We start from the raw sequence: 17,251 nt of genomic DNA on the forward strand, positions 1-17,251 counted from the left end.
AATTGAGGGCTTTAAAATTTAAAAAGAAACTGTTCACAATGATAAAATAGTTCAACTTGACTGTACAAAACATGGTTTTAACGTACTAAATTCATCGGCCAAGAAAGGTCCCAATTAAATTCAAACTTCTCGACTCATTTTGTGGATTCCAAAAGTTTAATACCCGTAAAATTATTTCAATTGAAAAAGTAAATTATCCAGCTATTTGAATAATAGCAGTACGTCGGTGATCATAAGGCTGATTTTTTAACTGTCATAAATAATAATTATGATAACTATTGACCATTCAACCTTATTTTCTTTAAATCCGATTTCAACGAGAAAGCACAAATTGGATTTATCTAAAGGATCATTCTATATAATTATGATCTTTGCTGTGATGATTAGGAAGTTCAATCTTGAGTTACTTTGTTTAAGAGTATTAAAAGCGAGCCAATAAGTTTCCAATTTCAAACGTGAAGTTTGCTTTTATTGATCACCGGGAAAAGGATATATTTTTTCGCTTGGTGCTTAACTTATAAAAAATTGTTTTATGAGGAATTCAGGAAAATAATTGGAGATGAGGTTGAGAATGAGTATACTCTTTTATCATATACTACATTTACTTACTATCCAACAAAAATCGATTATCTTTTCATTTGATAAATGGATAAATTCAGTTAACTGAGATTAACAAGATATCAACGTATTCACTTAGATTTAAAAGTATTATAAACCTAATTTATTTATTCGTTTGCAATTTACAAAAATATATTTAGAGAAGCGGTATTCCGATACGATCGTTTTCATCAAAGAAAATTACCATCTTGAGATCAAAAATTGCCTTTACACCTATTATAATTTATATCTTAATTTTTATTATTTCCCAAAATCGTCATCTCGAACAATCGATTGTAGAATAAAGTTAAGGCGGACTATGTGAATATATATCACCATAATAAATTGACAAAGAACATGTGATAACGGCTTCGCACTCAAATTTAAATTAAGATTTCAAAAATAAATAAAAAATTGCTATGTTCATCTAAATTTCACGATGATCGATAATTAAAAACCATTTTATGTTTGGTCCAATTAAAATTTATCAAATTCCATTTTATATCGATATTATTAAAATTATTTAATCCAATCAGAACACAATTCAAACTAAATATGTAGTAATTCCATTTGAATCTAACTTTGGATTAAGTCAATTTCGTGAGGGATATACGGTCCTTGGCTAAACAGATTATCATTAAAAATGGGCGTTCAGAATACAAATCGTGCCATACTTTTTTTATTATGTTACTTATGTAAACATTAGAACTGATATAAGACTTTTCATTTACTAATAATGGAAATACAGTATATTGAAATTTAAAAAAAAAACTAATAATAATTTGATATTAATTCGTTTTGATGTGGTAAAAAAGCACCTTACTGAGAGTATATTGAACTCTAGGCTTTTAAGGTTCAGTTTCAGGTTCAGCACCTTGTAATAAATATACTGCATTTCTTCTTATGTTGCATTACGCCAGCGATTTAAGAGGGCGGCTTCGCTGGCGAGTGTTTTAAGCCATTGAACAAACGTACTCGGTTCGGTTCGATCGATAACATTTTCACGCTCGTTGAAGGTTCGGAAACGTAGAGAAGTTGCCGGGGTAGCTAACAAGTTGGCTTTGGCCGAACTAAAATATATCTCATCAAGCATTTTAAAACCTATGTCGATATGGTGGTTTTTGAAATATTTTAGATTAAGTGAAACCAGCAATGACTACGGGAGAATGACTATTCTTAAATGGTCCAAGGTTATCCTATAGTCGAAGCTTGAGATTACCTACTACTTTAAGGTAAATCGTGACCTATTGCTTCCAACCGTTTGTCAAATGAGAGATGCGTTATCAGAACCAAGATAATATTTACCGTAGATTTGCATTTAAAAAGGTAAAAATACAAACCAGCTGTTTTAAACCCAAAACTAATTTAAATTCATCGGAAGCTGACAAAAGGTGAGAGGCTTTAAGATGCCTCAGAGTTTTAGATTTTACAAATCCCTCGATTTAATTCTTTTAAAAATATAAATTTTGGTTAATTTTTATTTGGTTTCGAGAATATTGTAAATCTTCTAAAACATAGATGCCAGATAATTTTTTTTCAGCTAATGGAATATAATAGCAGATCGGTTAGTTGAGATAATGAATATTATACAATAGGAACCGGTTATCTGAAAATTTTGACCCTAATAATGGGAACAGGTGGACGTTGGAAGCACTATCGAGGAAATAGTCTCACTCTCTAACAGTAATAATATTAAAAATGCATAATAAGATTGCTAAAGATAACATCCATTCTTATTGGATTAATTATAAGCTTACTTTCGTCGTTACGAGGGTAAAACTCGTTCAGTATTCTGGCAACGAGATCGACACTGTTTCTGACGCCTTCAAATAGCTTTGTGGAAAGTGGGATGGGAAAAATGAAGTAGTCTGACGCTGAGCTGCAGTGAATGTTAGTGATGTTTTCTAGAATATCCTCCTTCAGAGTATTGCGAGTTGATTCCTGGAAATTATATAGTTTTAATTTGGCTATTTTGGTTTTGTTATTATAAGTGTTATTATTATAGTCTAGATATAATAAGGTGACAACTTTTAAGCCTAAGAATTTACGCAGTGTAATGTGCATTTACTTCATTTAATACTACGTAAAATTTTGATTTTATATTTTTATGAGGACATACAAGACTGTACTTACGTCTTTCTCAGCGTTAATGATTTTAGTCGAAATGCGCTGATTGGAGCTATTGGGTGGTTTCTGTTTGCACTGCAAACAGCCCTCTGCCAAGTGTATTGGATGCAGTTTTCCTACCGTACACCAGGCAATCGTTAAAATAACCCACTTGCCTAAGTTCATCACGCGACTGCAGGCCGCTCAGTGCGTCTTGTTTTTGCTGTTAAATGAAAAGATATGAGTTTTTTATTACGAAATATAATAGGAAATTCTATTGTATAAAATACAAAAATCTATGGATATCATGAAATAACTAGTTCAGATTATTTATCAAAATAAATGTTTCCTTTAGAAATATAGTTCCGAATTTTTTTTTAAATGTGTTGTCTAGATTCTATGAATTATATAATTTATTAATAAATAATTAAGTGATTTATTTTTATTTATATTAGAAGTGTCCTTTTGATTTCGGGTAAACTTTCTTTTTGTAACTGGTTCCAATTATGAGACAAACGGATTTCAATATCAATGTTTTTTTTTATTTATTTTATACTTGTTTTTCGTTCATATTCGTTAAATTATCTACTGAGTTATAATAGCAATAAGGAAAATAGTAATTGTTAAATAAACAAATTCCAACAGAAAAATAAAATTTTTCATTTCGGCATACTTTTGCTACGCCTAAATCCTTACCTTCAACTTACATTCCAGTTTTATTTTATTAAAATATATTCTTTCTTACGTAAAGAGGGACGACTCAAACATTTTCTTGATATTTATAGTTTGATTCAAAAATTAACGCGAGAGCAGCTTAGAGAGGAAATCGCCAGTGAAAGGAAACAAGCTGACACTTTTAACGAAACGTATTCGAGAAATTCCGGATTTCCGAAAGTTTCGTCGTCGAAAAGGGGATGCCTGGAGTCTGATGCAAGAGTGGACTCAAAAGCGCCGTTCTGCAGCAACCAACGCCGGAAATGTGGAGTGTAAGTGACTTTTATCCGCTTAACAGACAGATTTCGCAACATATAAGCTGATAAAAGGGAAATTGAGGTGTCTTATCAAAACAAGGTGAAGAGAAAAAGAGGGTGCCTTCCTCCGCTTTAGACTTTCTCGAGAGACGATATCTGATTAACGCGCGGAATATAAAGTCTTAGCAAGGCACCCCCTGGCTCTTCGTTTCGTATCCGTCCTGCCTTCCACAATGCATTGTCTCCGTTACGAAGCAAAGGCTTGTGAAACGTAGGACGAAGACGTTAAGACGAGCAGTGACCGCCTGGCTGCAAACAGATATATATTGAAGAAACGAGAAGAATGGAACATTAGTTACTGCGTTATAACAAAATTTCTTTAAGCCTGGTACTTTGGGAGCCAAACAAGTGCTGTCGCAATTATAATTCTTCTAAAATAATAATGGAAAAGTCCGAAGTCTCTTAATGTACTAAATCAATTTTCCCCATCAACAAAAGCGTATGAGACTGAATTAAAAAAAAACAAAACAATGAATGAATCCATACTTCATAGTTTTGGGGTTAAATAAGAAGTGGTAATTGACGTTTCTATAATATATATATATATATATATATATATATATATATCTCGCTCAAATGACTGGTTACAATGACGAAATTACGAAGATAATCAGTAAACTCGTAGCCGTTTAACATATCCACGAAGAATCATTGGTAGAGCCCCGAATACTTTATCGTACTTGAGCGGTATATTCCTTTCAAGGGAAGCTATAAGAAAAAGATCCTCAAGCTGTGGGAACTGACTTCAAACAAAAATGTAGCCAACGGTTCTGTGCGTTGAAAATGAGAAAAGTCTGTTCAAGGATGAATATTGCTTGCGGTGCAATGCGGTCCGGTATAAAATGAAGATGAAGCAGTAGCTTACCAAAAGAGTGTGATACAAGATAAAATTAAGAAGGCATTTAAGAACACACCACTACGAAACCTTTCGATGGATAGATACCTTCCATGTTGAAGAGGTGAATGTGAGATAAACAATGACCACAATTCGTTTGGGGTCAAACCGTAAGTGATAAGATAGAGTAATAATAATTATCTCGCCCACCCACTCTGGTGCTTTATATACCCAGATCTGATCAAGCTCCCGAATGATGCCTTGAGCAAAATGACTATTACCCAAAATTTATTTATTTTTACTTCGGGAGAATTATAATCTCTAGTTTATTTTTACGTTGTGCCCAATACTCTCATGCTATAGCAATAACCTCGTTCCTAAAATAATTAAATGACCCCGTTCCATTTGGCCTTTTAATTACTTTTAAATATGGTATGTGTTTTGGGCTTAAGTAAATGATTCCAAAATTATATTAAAAATTGGGCAGATGCAATTTCGACTTTGATCGAAAACTTCAATCCAAAATGAGATATATTTGATCCAAGTTCCATGCTATAATTTATTAACAAAATTTATTCCGATTTAAACAAAGTTATTTGATTCAAACTGGACGTGATTTTATTCCATTTTCTTCATTGAATTAAGTCAATCTCGTAATTGAGGATGATTAAATTATTAAAGTTCGAAAATGACTGACAGCTTGTTTGTTAATGGATGTAACAGGGGTGGAACACTTTTAGACGTGAAATATGACGAATTGAAAGTAACGAATATAATCGAGTTATCTTGGATTAATCAGATCAGGGTAACAGATTTCTTTCCGTTTGGCAAACTTTACCAATAGCGTTCCGAAATATCAAAGGTTCATTAAATTAGGCTCTAATCGAATTTTTCAACCGAAGTCTTTCAAAATTTAAATTATAATATCCTTTGAAAATATCAAAGATTCAAACCATTTTGACTTCATTCTTAATATTAAACGTCATTTCTCAAATGTAAAAATAATAATTTGCACAAATACTAGTCTCAATGCTATATCTGATAATTAGGGGATATTTTTCAAAAGTAAAGTGTTACTTTAAATCATGTGAGACATTTACCCCATCTGGTATATTATTAGGAATTATCACGAATTTTTCCGATTTATTTTTGTTATTACTCTTAATCGATAATTTTCGTGATGGAATACGGTTACTATTTTAAAATACTTGATTAATATTATTCTGGCACACATATTAGACTATATTTATTAAGTGACGATGAACTCAATATAAAAAAATATAATACGAACTTGACATTGGCGTCTCTTTCAGTAAAAAGATCAATCGTTCCTTCCGTGTGAGAAATATTACGTAAATCATTGCCCCTCCATGATGGAATCTCTCGAGTTAATTGGCGTGTACCACGACGCTGTTGCTCATAGAAGGAGAACATACGGTTTTGAAGTTGATCCAAAATGGTCCTTCCTTCCAATTGTGTCGCCTTTTTTTCGGAGAACCTTTTTTGCCCGTTAAAATTAAGTCTCGGCTGTCGCGAGGACGTCCGAGGCGTACTCTGGGAACTATTTTCGATTACTACGCGGAGTTAAGCTTCCAGGCAGCTTCGACGTTTCCTCTCCCGACGAAAGGTACGGGTCTGCCGCCGGGTCAAAACCTTATAAACGTTATTCGAGAGATGCGCGACACCTTTTACGAACTCTATCGAACGACGTTTCGCCAGCACATTATGATAAACCTGAACGCTGTTGTCCCGGAGTATAACAATCACCATTTAGTTGGTCTTCCAAGAATCTAATTGTTGTCGTGCCTAAGCGAGTTGGGGGATAAAATCAATTTGCGGGGCTACAGCGAGTTTTCTTTGGCGGAGGGAGAGTTCCCGAAATGTTTTCTCGCCGCGAAATCGGGATATAAAGATGGGAATAAAGCGGCCTACGAAGGAAGCTGGACATGGAAGGCTGAAGAGAGGCGGGGAAGCTCCGCGAAATCTCCCGATCGATATGGCGGAGGCGGGAGGGGCTGTTATTCGCGAGGCAGCAGCCATCCCGCGGCCCATCCGCGCTACGATCGTCTCATCGTGCATTCGGGGATGGCTCTTCACTTTCGCTCAGGGGCGCAATGCAGAACGGAATTCCTCATTAAGTTAAAAGCCTAGACGCCGACATTAAGTTTGAAGTTGAAAATAAAAATTAATAGAACCTGTCGGATCTACACAACGTTTTAAAATGACCGTCGAACCATTTCTATTACCCATTTTTGTAGAAAGCGTTTATTTTTGTAAGGTCGGAGAATAATTTAGAAGAATATATAATATAAAGAATATTGGATATTAATTTAAATTCGAATAACAATTTCTAGCGACTTAATAAGGTAAAATAATCGACTTCGGAACTTTGATAAGTCGCTAGGAAAACCGCCTGGCTGTCCAGGGTCTCTATAAATGCAATAGGTTTTCTATTTATTCTTATTATCCACTCCCGTATTGGATACCTTTAGGTTTGCTTTGGCAGACAGTACTTCATTATACTTTCAATAAACGGATTGCTCTGTACAGGCATTTTTTAAAAATTGTAATGCAGGTTATGGCTTTTCAGATGTAAAGCAAAGGGCGTATAAAAATTTAAAACGATCAAAATAAAAACGAGATAAAAAACGAACTTAAAATCTATGTTTTTAAGAGAAAACACTCGGAAACTCATTTTATAAATATTGGTATCCATTATATATTGCATGAAAAAGGTCAAATATACACTGTAAGTTTCATTTTTAAGCAGTTTACTAAATTTTGTAAGTGCAAAATTTTACCATTGGCCATCTAACCTAAAGACTAGCCGGCACCCGTTTGTCAATCCATTTTCTTTAAGTGTTTTCCTTAATCAAAGTCGTTACAAGGATGTTTAACGTTTTTAACATAGACGGAATAGAGAGTTAGATATGTTTCCCCTTATGGACTTCTGGTTATATCCAAAAAGATAAGTTGCCACTAGCGCGTACTATGTGCAATTTGTGAACCTTCAAAAATTAATAGTTTCTGCCTTGGGTCAACAATGGCTGGTATCTGGTAAAAAGGATTACAGAGGTGGGCACTGAAACGAGATTCAATATCTTTCAAAATATTCTGTCGAAGTGTTTCAAATTTGTTCGTGGTGTTGCCGTAGATAGGGTCAAATGTTTCCAATAATTTCATTACGACGATGGAAATTTGTCGCCCATCGCCTTATAAACTATCTGTAGCATCTTTCAATGGAGTTAATAAACTATGCGGGTTTTTAATATTGTTGAACAAGCCAGCATTTGTTATTCCATGAATAGTTAAAGCAGGAACTTTGTCATTAACGGCTTCCATTATTAGCTTTGTAATTGCTGCCTTCATCTCAGGCTATAAGAGACATATATATATATATATATAACCATAAGTTAATTAATAACTAGCTCCCTATAAGTTAGACAGACAAATAGACCTAATACATTTGGTGATTTCTTCCACGGCTATCACTTAACGTTTTATGGCGCCATCTGGTGCCGAAACTTTTTACGGTTTCTTTTTTTTTTACTTCTCTTTTACGCCGAAGCTGAGTGGCCTACGTAGGGAGCCAATTTCATACGTCGCGGCTCAAAGTTCAACGGGTATCTGAAAGTTTGGCGGGATAACTATTTTGTCTTATATTCAAACATATTGTAGTTAATATTGCAATTTTTGTGTCAGTTTTATGCAGAACGCACGCGCACACTCAATGTAATATATTTTTACTACAACCTACTATTAAAAGTAAACATAAAAGCACTTCTTGTGATATTAGTGGGCTTGGCAAACTAAGTTAAAGTTGTCCGTTTAAAAAAAAACCAAACAGTTCCAGCTTTGGATGGTCGATTAATAATCATCAAAAACAATTATACCTCAATATCTTCACAAAGTTTTCATCCAAGTGTTAAATCAGTATCCTCTCAGTGTTGCCCTTTTCCACTTACGTATCTACTCGAAATACAATTTCGTAAGTCATTAGAAATTGTCGCGCCGTTCGTCGAGCCTCGCCGTATTTCATCACGCTCCTCTAGGCATCAGAAAGAAGGGCAGTCCGCTCCAGTTATCCAGCCAGCGAAGTTCAAAGCTAAGTCGTACCTGTTTAATTTAAAATACTTACCTGTGAAATCTAATGACTGACCACATAAATTAAGAAAGTTATCATAAAAACTCCCGTAATTTTTCAGAAAAGTGTTGTGAATTAGCGTAGATAGTATAGTTATTATTTTCACTCGAATTCTCCGCAACATCAGCGTCTCAGTCCTGTCATCCAGACTACAGAGTTGAAAAGCTAAGTTATATCTCGTTTCAATATACTTACCTTTCATAACAAAGACAATATCAAAGTTCCGGTCCCACGGCGAAACACAAAACATTTCGTAAACTCTACAAAGTTCGGCTTCTATGAGGTTGATCGAATCAGACAGACCTACGGCACGTACTTTATTCACCGTCTTATATTTTCTTCCTTGGAAACCCCTGCATAGGTTTAAAAATCTATGATCTCTCTCGTTTCATTACACTTAAATTCTATAACACCTTGGCGTATTTATGAGTCTTTACCTTGAAACGTATTTTATTTAACGCCTGATCTGGTCACGCGCGGCTTCAGTGCATTAAATTACAAGCCCTTCTTGGCGTAAGTCTACATATACTTACTAACATACATATTTTCTTTACGCCTGATTAAACCGCGCTTGTGACAATCTGAAAAAGTTCTTATAGAATGTCTCAAGAAGCACTGCTTAAACAACTTCTTAGTGAATTCAAGTCAATGAAATTGGAACTAAAGGGGGACATAGCCGAGGTCTCAAAAGAGGTGCATTAAACTAATAAAAAACTAGACGCAGTATTAGCTCGAGTTGAAGAGCATGAAAACCGAATTAGAAATTTAGAATCAGAAACCCAAGATATACCATCTATAAGATTCGAATTGGAAAATTTAACTGAAGATTGCTCAAACAAATTTAGTGATAATAACGCTACGATTAAAAAACCAAAATCCGAAATAGAATTTTTACAAAGTGATGCTAGACGCCAAAATCTAGTAATATCTGGTCTACCTGAAGAGCCAGCCGAAGATGTAAACTCCCTCGCTAGAACGGTTAACGATATTCTAACTGACCTATTAGGATGGCAAGGTGTCATTAAGTCGCTTCAAGTTAAGCGCAGGGGTGCAAGCACACCAAAAGAAAGGCAGCCAATGAAAATTGTTCTAAGACTTGAAAACAGTATTACGAAACTCGAAATTCTACGTTTAGCATATAAATTAAAGGGCTCAAAAAATTTTATTGCCCACGACTTTACCCCTGCCCAAGACAAAGCGCGCTTTTTCCTAAGGCAATTTATCCGAGAACAAAGTCCTGATAAAAAAGCTAAATTTATTTCTCACTTTGTTATTCAGCTCGGAGAAGATAAATTTATTTTCGACGACGTTAATGAGTGTGTTATTAAAAAACCTAATTACTTTGAATTTGACTGTAACCGCTAATACACAAATGAAAATTGTTTACTCGAACGTAAGAAGTGCCAATTGTAATTTACTGTCCTTGGTTTCATATTTTAAAGACACTGATGTAGATATTTTTGCTTTAAATGAAACATGGCTATTAAATGACTGTGCACCATATTTACCTAACTATGAATTTGTGGGAATTGGAGGTAGAATAGGTGAAGGCGTAGGACTATATTTTAAAAATAAACTTGACTTTAAGATTTTAAATTCTACGTGTTTTTTGTGTTCTGATATCGAAAGCTATGGAATTGAAGTTGGTTCAAAAAAAGACATTGTTATTGTTTTTATACAGACCACACAGCGCAATATTCTCTAATTTCATAGAAAAACTAGAAGAAATAATTACAAATGTAAAGCAACTAGACGGTAGACGAATTTTCTTGGGAGATTTTAATTATGATTTTAATACTAATAACCTTTGTTCACAATCAATTTTAGATCTATTTAGAAGTTACGGTTTAAAACGTTCGGTCTTTGAGCCAACTCGTGTAACTGGCGTATCCTCAAAATGTATAGATAATGTTTTTGCTGATTATGAAATCTCGACCAAGGTTTTACAAAATATTGATATTTCTGATCACTTTCCAATCTGTATAGAATATAAAGAAACCGTAAACACACTTAAAACAATTAAAATTAGAGACTTCTCTAAACTTAAAATGCAAAAGTTTTTTAATCTTATCAATGAAATTATCTGGAAAAATTTATAAACGATATCAAATATTAATCTTGCCTATAATAATTTTGAAGATATAATATCGAAGGCCTATAACTTAAGTTTCCCATTAAAAGATATTAAAATCACGTCAGACTCTTGGATAAATAAAGATCTTCAAGCAGTGATTAAACTAAAAAGGCGATATTACCAAATATCAAAAAAGAAACCAACTTCTGAAAATCGTAAAATATATATTGAATATCGCAACTATTGTACTAACCAAATTCGAAATGCCCGTAATAACTACATATTTAACAAAATTTTGAATGCCAAAACCACGAAAGAAAAATGGAAAATAATAGACCAGGTAACAAACCGAAATAAAAAAACTGCCTAATATTGGAAAACTTAACCCCGGACACACTTAATACGCACTTCACCAGTGTAATAGATGCCAATGAGGCGTTTGATTCACCCCTAAGTTTTCAGAGTAACCCATCGAGTTGCGCCTTATTCGAAGTCGTCGAAAAGGAAGTCGCTGATATATCTTTGAGTTTACCAAACTCATCAAGTCCGGGTGTCAACGGATTTCACCCAAAACCACTAAAACACGTGATAAGTCTGCTACTTACTTCTCTAGTATTTTTAATTAATTGATCCTTTTCTTCTGGTGTATACCCTGATCGTTTAAAAACAGCCGTTATAACACCTATATTTAAAAAAGGAGACCCTCTAAACCCAGGAAATTATAGACCAATTTCCGTACTTTCATATTTTGCCAAAATTTTTGATAAATGCTTTATTAATAGACTAACCTCATTTTGCGACAAACACAATATATTAGTTGAACAACAATTCGGTTTTAGAGCAGGTAGAGGTACAGAACTGGCTATTGCAACTGTCTACAAAACAATACTATATGCTATTGACAGAAGTAAATATTGCCTAGGTTTATTCATCGACTTAGAGAAAAAATTTGACAGCGTCCCACACCATAGGCTCTTGAAAAAACTTGAAAAAATAGCGGTAATAGGGGTTACTCTAAATTGGTTGCGTAGTTACCTAACTAACAGAAGCTGTATAACTAAAATAAACAAAAGGTTATCTGATACTAAAACTATTAAAATTGGGGTTCCTCAAGGCTCGATAATATCTCCATTATTATTTAACATTTACATAAATTATCTGGTTTCGGTTTTGCCCCTTGGTCTATTATACATGTATGCTGATGATACAGTATTGTTAATCCAAAATACAGATTTGTATGAACTGATAAAAAATGCCAATGAAAAACTAAATATAATTAACAACTGGTTACTACAAAACGGACTTAAACTAAATAAACTTAAAAGTGAATATATAATATTCGCAAACTATGGAAAAATTCTTGACAATTTAAGATATGTTGTAAAAATTGGAGTCACTGAAATAAGAAGGGTTTTTAAATATAAATATCTAGGCTTAGTGTTCGACGACAAACTAAATGTAATGTTCCCAAGTTGGCTAGGGAAGAGCTCTCGAGCGACAAAAGTGGTTGTGCCAAAAATGGCGGAGAAAAGGAGAAAAATTCCACAAAAATCCCTTCTTTGGGAAAAATCGTCCCCAAGAATCGCAGAGGAAGCCCAATGTCGAAAGGCCATTAGACAGTTCATACCTGGTGTCTTTCCTATTAGAAGAGTTTCGAAAAAGCGGCCGCAGTGGCCCCTTCCATGAGACCCCCCAAACATGTCAATCACTATACCCATCCGCTAGTCTTAGGTTGGCGGAAAGCAATGGTTTACTGTGGGAGCGCCTTTACAATGGATACATACAATATTATAGAAAACGAGCAGCTAGTGTTGATATACAAAATTAGGGATAAAACAAAAAGTTAAAGTGAAATTACAACTAACAAACATTTAAAACATATATAAGTAAAATTACCATTAGGAGTTACAATTTTTGAGGATATTTTTATTACAGATAGATCACGATTTTATTCATCGGATAAAAGTTAAAAACCAAAAGGGTTCTACCATATACATAGTATAGGTGTTTTTCCTAAATCTTTCTACAAGTACGTTCTAAAAATAAAGAGCATTACATTAGTTTCAAACAAGGGCGTATTCAGGATTTCATTTCGGGGGACTTGATGTCAAAAGGGGGTGGTCCTGTGAATTTGATGTTTAACCCCCCACCATCAACATTAGAGGAGGGGGTTGAACCCCCTAAATACGCCCTTGGTTTCAAAACGTGATTGAATTTTGTATGGACTACCTGGATAACATAGTCTTTGTGAAAGTGTACCCTCTTCGGTATGAACGAATTCCGAACAGAGTGGAAAACTTCAAGTGAATATGTTTGAAATTTCTCCAACAGTTGGCTTACTGCGGCCAAAGTGTTCGGTACGTGGATGATAGGATAAAATTATAAATATATATTCAAGCAATTTGATTGGTTGAAGGGTTTACCTCTATGTATCCAAAACCACTCTTCGTCAGCTGGAATTTCATCATGGAGGCAGTTAGGAAAGGCTTTGTGGTGACAAATGTGGTTCATCAACGAAGTCCATTTTCCGATGCGCTCTTCTTTAGTTTTGGATGATCGAGCTACCCAATAGAGGTGGTTGATAATTGATTGCATCCAAAATTCCAGGTCTTCGCAGCCTTTCGTATTTGCTACACCCCTTAATTTCTTCTTTAAATCTAGAGTAATTTTATTTTTAGAAAATGGTTCTTAAAATTAGTGTACAATCATATCCTACTTTTTGCCACGTGCCAATTGTCAAATTCGTGAATTATTTCAGGGGTTTTTTCCTCATATGCGCAGTTATTCCAATATGACGATCCGTAATGAAGTGGCCAATTTTAATGCCTTTTTCATGAAAAACTTTAAGCCTCTAATAAGGCCTTCCATTTCCATTTGGTTCGAGCTTTTGACTTCAGTTGACTGTATAACATTTAAAATTGTAATTTATTTATAATTTTTTGGGGATAGGTGGATTATTACCTTTACAAGCTCAACATGCACTATTTTATTATTTCCCCCCTTCATAAAATGGTACTGCCCATATTTAGCGGAGAAACCTAAATATGTAAATGGCGATTTTAATTTTAATTTTTACTTATTATTTAAATGAAAAACATTAATTATAAAAACAACCGGGCTATCTGATCTGCCATCTGCGCACACATTAAGTAATGTTCCTTTGGTTTCTTCCAATAACTTTTCTTGTTCACTATGCCATAGCTAAAAAATGGACGAACCAAAATAAATATCAAAACTTTAAAGAAAATGCACAGTATCTACCTTTTGTATTACTGGATGTAACATTCGTTGGTAATTGAAATACATAATCTTAAAAATGTTTCAAAACCATAAGAAACTTGGTGGGTAGAACTGCGGGGAAAAAATGCAAGCAGCCAGCAAATAGTTCCCCCACGCTGTGTTACCAAATTTTGGCTGGCTCTCCCATTTAAAAGCGTGACCTTCAGTGCATAATGTCGTAACACACAAAAGTGAGCCTCGAATGGTGCGTTTAACATCTATCACTGGGTGCTGATGGCATATTTGACAAATTTTAAAAAGTGTCAAAAGACACGAAGAAAACACTATATTTTTATCTTCCATATGGCGATCACATTCTGATGGAAATCCCTCCCTATTTAACAAATAAAATAATTTCAAATAGAAAATCATATTTACTGGTATTTGAAATGTCGTACTTGGAAGTTTCCAAATCCTCATTGTCTGGGCTATCAGTTACCGTTTCAAAACTTTGAATACTGGGTTCATATGTAGAATCACTACGACGTTCATCAGTTTTAGTTGAGCTAGATCCTTGGGAGAAAGTAATTTCTTGTGGCATAGGCTCTTCATGTGATTCTTCATCTTCGGTATCATAAGTTGATTCACTTGCCACAATGGGAGAAGAAAACATTTTGGGGGCACCAAATAGTGCTGTCAAGCCTAAATCTAAAGAAGCATATTATGAAGTATCACGTCACATTTAACATATTATTATAAATACAGTAAATGTTATATTTTTATTTTTACCTGATGGTCGTACAAGTGTTGATACGGTTTTGGTTATAGAAACTAACGCTGCTTCTTTGGTTTGAACCCCTCTTGATTTAGTGGTTTTCTAAAATTTAACAATTTTTCTAACCAAAATAATTATTACACTTGACAAAAAATGTTTGGTTTACTTTTGAGGCATACGAGTGTAACGCTAAAGCTTGTGCTGAACTCTGAGCCTCGTGAAAACTTGCCTCGGTTCCAAAACACACACTTTCAACTAAAGAAGGGTTCTCTTCTATATTTGATGGTTGAGGAACTTCTAATGCCAGAGTGACAGAAACAGCTGATGAGGTTGGTTCAGCGCGATCTGCACTAGCAACGACTAGTCTAATTATTTTGTGTTGAGAATCATCATACTGTATATTACCAAATGAACTGGGGACTGAGCCAGGTTTAAGGTGCTGTTTTACGCCAGCATAATCATAATTATAACTGTCTTCTTTAAAGTGGTTGGAACATACTCCTAAACCAGCAGAAGGATTCCAATCATTGGCTCTCCCCAGGGCTTTAAACCACTGGCTTTTAAGATTGGGATCCTTGGGAAAGTAATGAAACTTTATGTTCTCATTTTTCGTATTCTGACGAGTATTGTCACAGGTGAAAACTGCACATTTGTAACCGCCAGGCATTTTTCAATAAGATTTAACAAAATTATCTGAATTATAGATATTTGTGATTATTCATTCTTACCAAAGAAGCCTAAATGTTGCGAAACATCTACTACAACCTTTCAACGAAAGACGTTGGCCTACCACCAGGATATTTGCTCGGCGGGAAGTAAATTTAAAGGGAAGCAGGCGGAAGAAAACCTAGGCCTTTAAATACTAAGAAAGCCATTATTTTAGTACAAGTTTTAATCTGGCGCAATAAAAGTTTTCAAATATCGACGACCATGACGTCATAGTGGCCTTTAAAGAATTAATTCATAAATAAAAATTTAAGAAGTATTTTAAATTCAAAGAATACACTGCGCGTAATTCCATACCAGAGAGAATGAGACAAATCATTTCACCTCGGGCAGGAATCGAACTTCGACCTTTGGGTTACCGTCTCAACGCCACTTCCATTGGACTACTCAGGCCACTGTTCAAAAGGCCTCGGACGTCCAATTTCTGGTTCGCTTATGTTCTTCCGACATTGGGCGTCCGAGGCCTATTGAACCGTGGCCTCAGTAGTCCAATGGAAGTGGCGATGGGACGGTAACCCAAAGGTCGCGGGTTCGATTCCTGTCCGCGGTGAAATGATTGGTCTCATTCTCTCAGGTATGGAATTATGCAAAATGTATTCCTTGAATTAAAAATACTTCTTAATTTTTCATTATTCCTGTGCAATAAATACATTTGTATATATTTCTCACGCATTTACAAGTCATAAATACCTTAGTTGAAACGACACCTAAGTTTTGAAGGATTTTTTGCAGTTTCGAAAGTATTTTTTCACCGGTATGTTAATCTTCGAAATGAGTGAAAGCTTGAGTGCGATGTACAAGGTTTAACTGTTCATTGACGAAGGGACATTTTACCCCAAGGACTGCTTATCTATATCTTGAACTCCAAAGATCAAGTGATAGGTGCAAAAACGAGACATCGGTCAGCGACTCCTTTAGGTTTGGCGTTATATTTTGGGAAGTGAATGTTTGCAAGTCCCTCCTAATTGTTCGACGGCCCCGTAGATTAATTTCTGTAAAGAACATGTTCATAAAAGCCTGAAAAACCTTTCCTTCAACGAAGTTCAGTGGAAAACCGTCAACTGCTACCAAGGGCGTATCCAGAATTTTATTTCAGGGGGGGTTGTGAAGGAAAATTTTAAGGGGGGGTGCGGACGGAAGTTTCACTGATTTTTATTAGGCACCCCCACCCCCCGTCATCAGCATTTCGGGGGGGTTTGAACCCCCAACCCCCCCCTTAAATACGCCCTTGACTGCTACCAAATCTACCATGCACTGTTTATAGCTAAATTGTACGGCTGAAGTCAGTGAAATCTTTTCCGCAGACTTTAGGGGTATATAGTACGATTGTAGAAGGTCCAACTTATTCTGAACATCGTTGCGTTGAGAAAGTGAAACGTTTTGGTGTTTTCTCTAAAAACCAAAAATCTTTGAGTTCATCCCGCGTATAAAAGAAAAAAAGGCGTATTTTCAAAAATAAGTCACTATAACAGCAAGTGACGTTCAAAATTTCCCGGTCCATTTTAGTTTCCTTACAAATTTTGCATTTTAACACTTGGTGTGATGTCAGGTCATAGGTTAGCCTTATCTAAAGACTGTTTATTTATCCCCGCTGTATTACGCAATACTAGCCTTATAAATACTCATGTTTTTATTTCTACGATATCCATTTCTGTACTTGCCTTCATCATGTAAATAAATCGTATTTTATCTAAACAACTTCGTGTAGTCACTGACATACGAAACATGGTGTCAGAATCGTTGA

General features: G+C 35.0%; 2 protein-coding genes and 1 long non-coding RNA gene across 5 annotated transcripts in view; all 3 read right to left on the reverse strand.

Moving 5' to 3' along the window:
* LOC149940557 (putative G protein-coupled receptor CG31760) overlaps nucleotides 1-6,505 on the reverse strand; it is a 39,326-nt gene extending 32,821 nt beyond the window's left edge. For 2 of the 3 annotated variants that reach the window (XM_090178354.1, XM_090178352.1), the window contains exons 1-3: nucleotides 5,861-6,505; nucleotides 2,731-2,926; nucleotides 2,355-2,538 (exon numbers count right to left, since the gene is read on the reverse strand). In XM_090178354.1, the coding sequence (XP_090034480.1) occupies nucleotides 2,355-2,538; nucleotides 2,731-2,889 (343 nt within the window). In that variant the 5' untranslated portion in view covers nucleotides 2,890-2,926; nucleotides 5,861-6,505. Of the gene's footprint in view, nucleotides 1-2,354; nucleotides 2,539-2,730; nucleotides 2,927-3,399; nucleotides 3,474-5,860 lie in introns of those variants that run through there. The other variant, XM_090178353.1, reaches the window with a different exon arrangement.
* A 6,339-nt stretch (nucleotides 6,506-12,844) lies between these two features.
* On the reverse strand, nucleotides 12,845-14,132 carry LOC149940558 (uncharacterized). Its single transcript, XR_016481402.1, has 6 exons — nucleotides 14,049-14,132; nucleotides 13,902-13,988; nucleotides 13,749-13,825; nucleotides 13,504-13,688; nucleotides 13,211-13,444; nucleotides 12,845-13,126 (listed from the first exon to the last, which is right to left on the reverse strand). It is a non-coding gene; the product is annotated as an uncharacterized LOC149940558 (long non-coding RNA).
* On the reverse strand, nucleotides 14,109-15,587 carry LOC149940559 (uncharacterized). The gene is made up of 6 exons (XM_090179312.1): nucleotides 15,547-15,587; nucleotides 15,187-15,474; nucleotides 14,948-15,126; nucleotides 14,796-14,883; nucleotides 14,465-14,714; nucleotides 14,109-14,400 (listed from the first exon to the last, which is right to left on the reverse strand). Exons 2-6 carry the CDS (start codon nucleotides 15,446-15,448, stop codon nucleotides 14,109-14,111), a joined length of 1,071 nt encoding a protein of 356 aa, XP_090035438.1. The 5' UTR covers nucleotides 15,449-15,474; nucleotides 15,547-15,587.
* Nucleotides 15,588-17,251: the final 1,664 nt, after the last annotated feature.

The sequence above is a fragment of the Leiobunum rupestre genome, chromosome 6 (genome assembly GCF_980474605.1).
Source record: "Leiobunum rupestre chromosome 6, qqLeiRupe1.1.hap1, whole genome shotgun sequence".
NCBI lineage: Eukaryota > Metazoa > Arthropoda > Arachnida > Opiliones > Sclerosomatidae > Leiobunum > Leiobunum rupestre.

Excerpts from the sequence above, each read along its gene's own strand:
- LOC149940559 (XM_090179312.1), bottom strand. The coding sequence starts at position 15,448 with ATGCCTGGCGGTTACAAATGTGCAGTTTTCACCTGTGACAATACTCGT. Across the intron at positions 14,715-14,795 it reads AACACTTGTACGACCATCAG|ATTTAGGCTTGACAGCACTA; the intron begins GTAAAAATAAAA and ends ATGCTTCTTTAG. Across the intron at positions 14,401-14,464 it reads GAGGATTTGGAAACTTCCAA|GGAGGGATTTCCATCAGAAT; the intron begins GTACGACATTTC and ends TTTGTTAAATAG.